At 36.8% G+C, this 2804-nt stretch overlaps 1 protein-coding gene across 1 annotated transcript in view; it reads left to right on the top strand.

The window, feature by feature from the left end:
* The first annotated feature begins 1329 nt into the window (after positions 1-1329).
* LOC117108285 (ethanolamine kinase 1-like) overlaps positions 1330-2804 on the top strand; it is a 13071-nt gene continuing 11596 nt past the window's right edge. The window contains exon 1 of the mRNA XM_033250263.1: positions 1330-1558. Coding sequence (XP_033106154.1) covers positions 1415-1558 — 144 coding nt within the window. The 5' untranslated portion in view covers positions 1330-1414. The remainder of the gene's footprint in view (positions 1559-2804) is intronic.

Here is a 2804-nt window from a genome sequence, read left to right as displayed (position 1 = left end):
CCCCATTTCAAGACATCTAGATACGCTACTGAGTTACATGGCCAGATGAATGAAAATACTTAATCGATGTGCCACCAAATCGTAGCAGCCTTCACCATGCCCTTACGATGTCACCGGGGACGCAACTGCCAAAAAAACTATTTTTAGCAGCGAAAGGACGCTACCAATAAACAATCAACAAACTACCGGGTTTCTGGGTTGATTTACAAGGTACTAAATAGCTCAACTATTGTTTACTTAGGTGTTAATTGGTAAAAATCGTACACGAATAATAAGACATCACTGACAACACCGGGACGGCAACTCGATTTTGAGATTAATTTTCCGAATAAAGTTATACTAAGTAACTATTGTCTTCAGTTGTCTTTGTTGGTCATTCAACTGTCATTTTATCTATATTTTCGGTGACATTACCATTCTCAATAATCTATAAAACACCAATATATAAATAAAATCAATATATAAATAAAATCATATAATAAATCAAATAGATAATAATACAGTGCTAAAATATATAGGGGCATAATGTTATAATCGTATCAAACATAGTTCATCAATGAAAATTAACCGATATAAAAATACAATAAGAAAAATTACAAATGCCAACAACAATATGAATTTTTTTAAATGTACAATTAATACAGTATTATTTTACAATTATTATCATTATTTACAATTCAAATAAAATGCAAGATTATAATTAATTATACATATTTATAGAACTATAATATATATAACAACAATTATCTTCACGTTCCACAAGACAGTCAAATAATTTTTTTCTAACAGGTGCTATACAAATTCCCCAATTTATTATTATTATTATTATTATTATTATTATTATTATTATTATTATTATTATTATTATATAGAAATTCCCAAAATCAAAGTTAAAAATTGACAAAAAAAATTTACAATTAATAGAGTATACTTATTGTAATTAAGATAATTATTATTGACAATTCGACATTCAAAAAATTAATTCCAAATTCAGCAAAACCAATTCCAAATTCAGTATGTATAATCAATATAGGCCTACGTAAAAGAGGGCGACAGACCGTTAAATTGATTAGTCAAGTTCACAATCACAGTCACAAATCAATTTGACATAAAAGTCATGATGAAAGCTGTTCTATTTTATTTATTGATATATTATCTTGAAAACGGGTATTCTGAAATAAATGCAAGGACTGCTTTCTACAAGGTAAAAAATAAATAAGGCAATTATTCAAAATAATAGATATACAGTACTGTACTCTTCTTTGATCATGCAACCTCCACAACAGATAGAGTAGCTCAACCAGCATCCGCTCGAACATAACCGCTCGACAATCAATTTATTCGCTCGAACCAGCTCTGAGATCACTGCTCGACGTCGGCGCTTCAGAGAAGAAAGGAGGATCGGAAAAGGAACATGGCCCAAAATATTGAAGTTGATGGGAGCGGACCAGTTCCAAAAATTGATTTTGCCGTCAGGGAGGCATTTCAAAAAGAGGATTGCCTGACATTAATGAGTATCTTACGACCAAATTGGCCTCAGAATAATATTCAATTTAAGGTAAAAAACATCGATAGACAGGACAAGGAGAGTTTTCTAGGCTATGCAGAGGCAACCACCTCTCTAGGGCCCGGGCGGACCTCCTTCGAAGGGCTAAAGGGGTGGCTAGAGAAGTAGTAGCTTCTAGCCTAGTATGATAATGTAAAAGTAGAGGCTAGCCTTGGCTCATATGCCTAGAGAGCCTGCAGTCTGTTCAGGTGTACGCTAGCTGGTGACGTTTGCTACTCAACTAGGTCAGGGGTTCTCAACTGGCAGCCCACGGGCCAACCGATTCAGGCCCACGACGAGTGCCTGTTATGTGGCCTGCGAGAACAAGCCAAAAATAGTATTTACTGTTAGGCTTCTTAATAATTTTGCATTCTGTTTTTGCAGACTAGGCCTATATATTGCCCCACAAATTCTAGCATTTAATCAATCAAATCGGAAGAACTGTCGCAAACAGCAAAGATATTTGTGTGATATAACATTTTGACTTTTGCATTACAAAACACAAGGGTAACTTTCATGGCAAAGGATATTTGGCATCCAATGGGTGAACAATAGAAAAACAATTATTCACCCGTCCGCCGGGTGGATAAGATAAAATCGTTTCCACACAGCAGACTGGTGAAAAAGTGAGAACGGCTGTCCACCCGTCCGCCTGTAGATACGCCCCTCAAACACCCTCAAACGGGATGTGTGCCAAAATTTGTATCGGGGACGAACAGCCTGAAAATGACCACCTTTTTTTAAATCGCCAAGCCCCCTTTAAGTGCTACTTTAAACAAACAGTAGGCAAGGCAATCTAACCATGGAGGAAAGAAACAGATAACTATCGCCCCTCTCCCACTAGGAGTTTTTTCCGCATACGAGAATGCAGAGTTGCAAACTCGGCAAAAACTCGTAAGACGATTCGGAAAGCTCGGAGAGGACTCTTGACTACTCGTAGCAGCTCTGAACTCGTGGCGCTAATTTTGTTCAAAATGTTCAAAATCATCATGAACATGTTCAAAATTATCGCCACAAGTAGATAATTCGTAGTAAACTCGAAGAACTCGTAGGTAGCTCGTAGAGTACTCAGGGTACTCCTTCCTAGCTCGTACACTACTCTAAATACTCGTCGGCGGTTTTGTCATCTACGAGTTTGATGCGAGCACCCAAAAACAAGTACGAGTAAGTACGAGTGCACCGAGTTGGCTCGTACTGTACCTAACTCGTATCTAATTCGGTACAAACTTGTTACGCTCTTAATAATCTCGTAGTTAAC

Source organism: Anneissia japonica, unplaced genomic scaffold, assembly GCF_011630105.1.
Source record: "Anneissia japonica isolate Jap-2015-1 unplaced genomic scaffold, ASM1163010v1 scaffold456_len727751_cov192, whole genome shotgun sequence".
In the NCBI taxonomy this organism is placed as follows: domain Eukaryota; kingdom Metazoa; phylum Echinodermata; class Crinoidea; order Comatulida; family Comatulidae; genus Anneissia; species Anneissia japonica.
The sequence above is the reverse complement of the archived record's forward strand: the minus strand, read 5'-3'. Positions and strand labels throughout refer to the sequence as shown.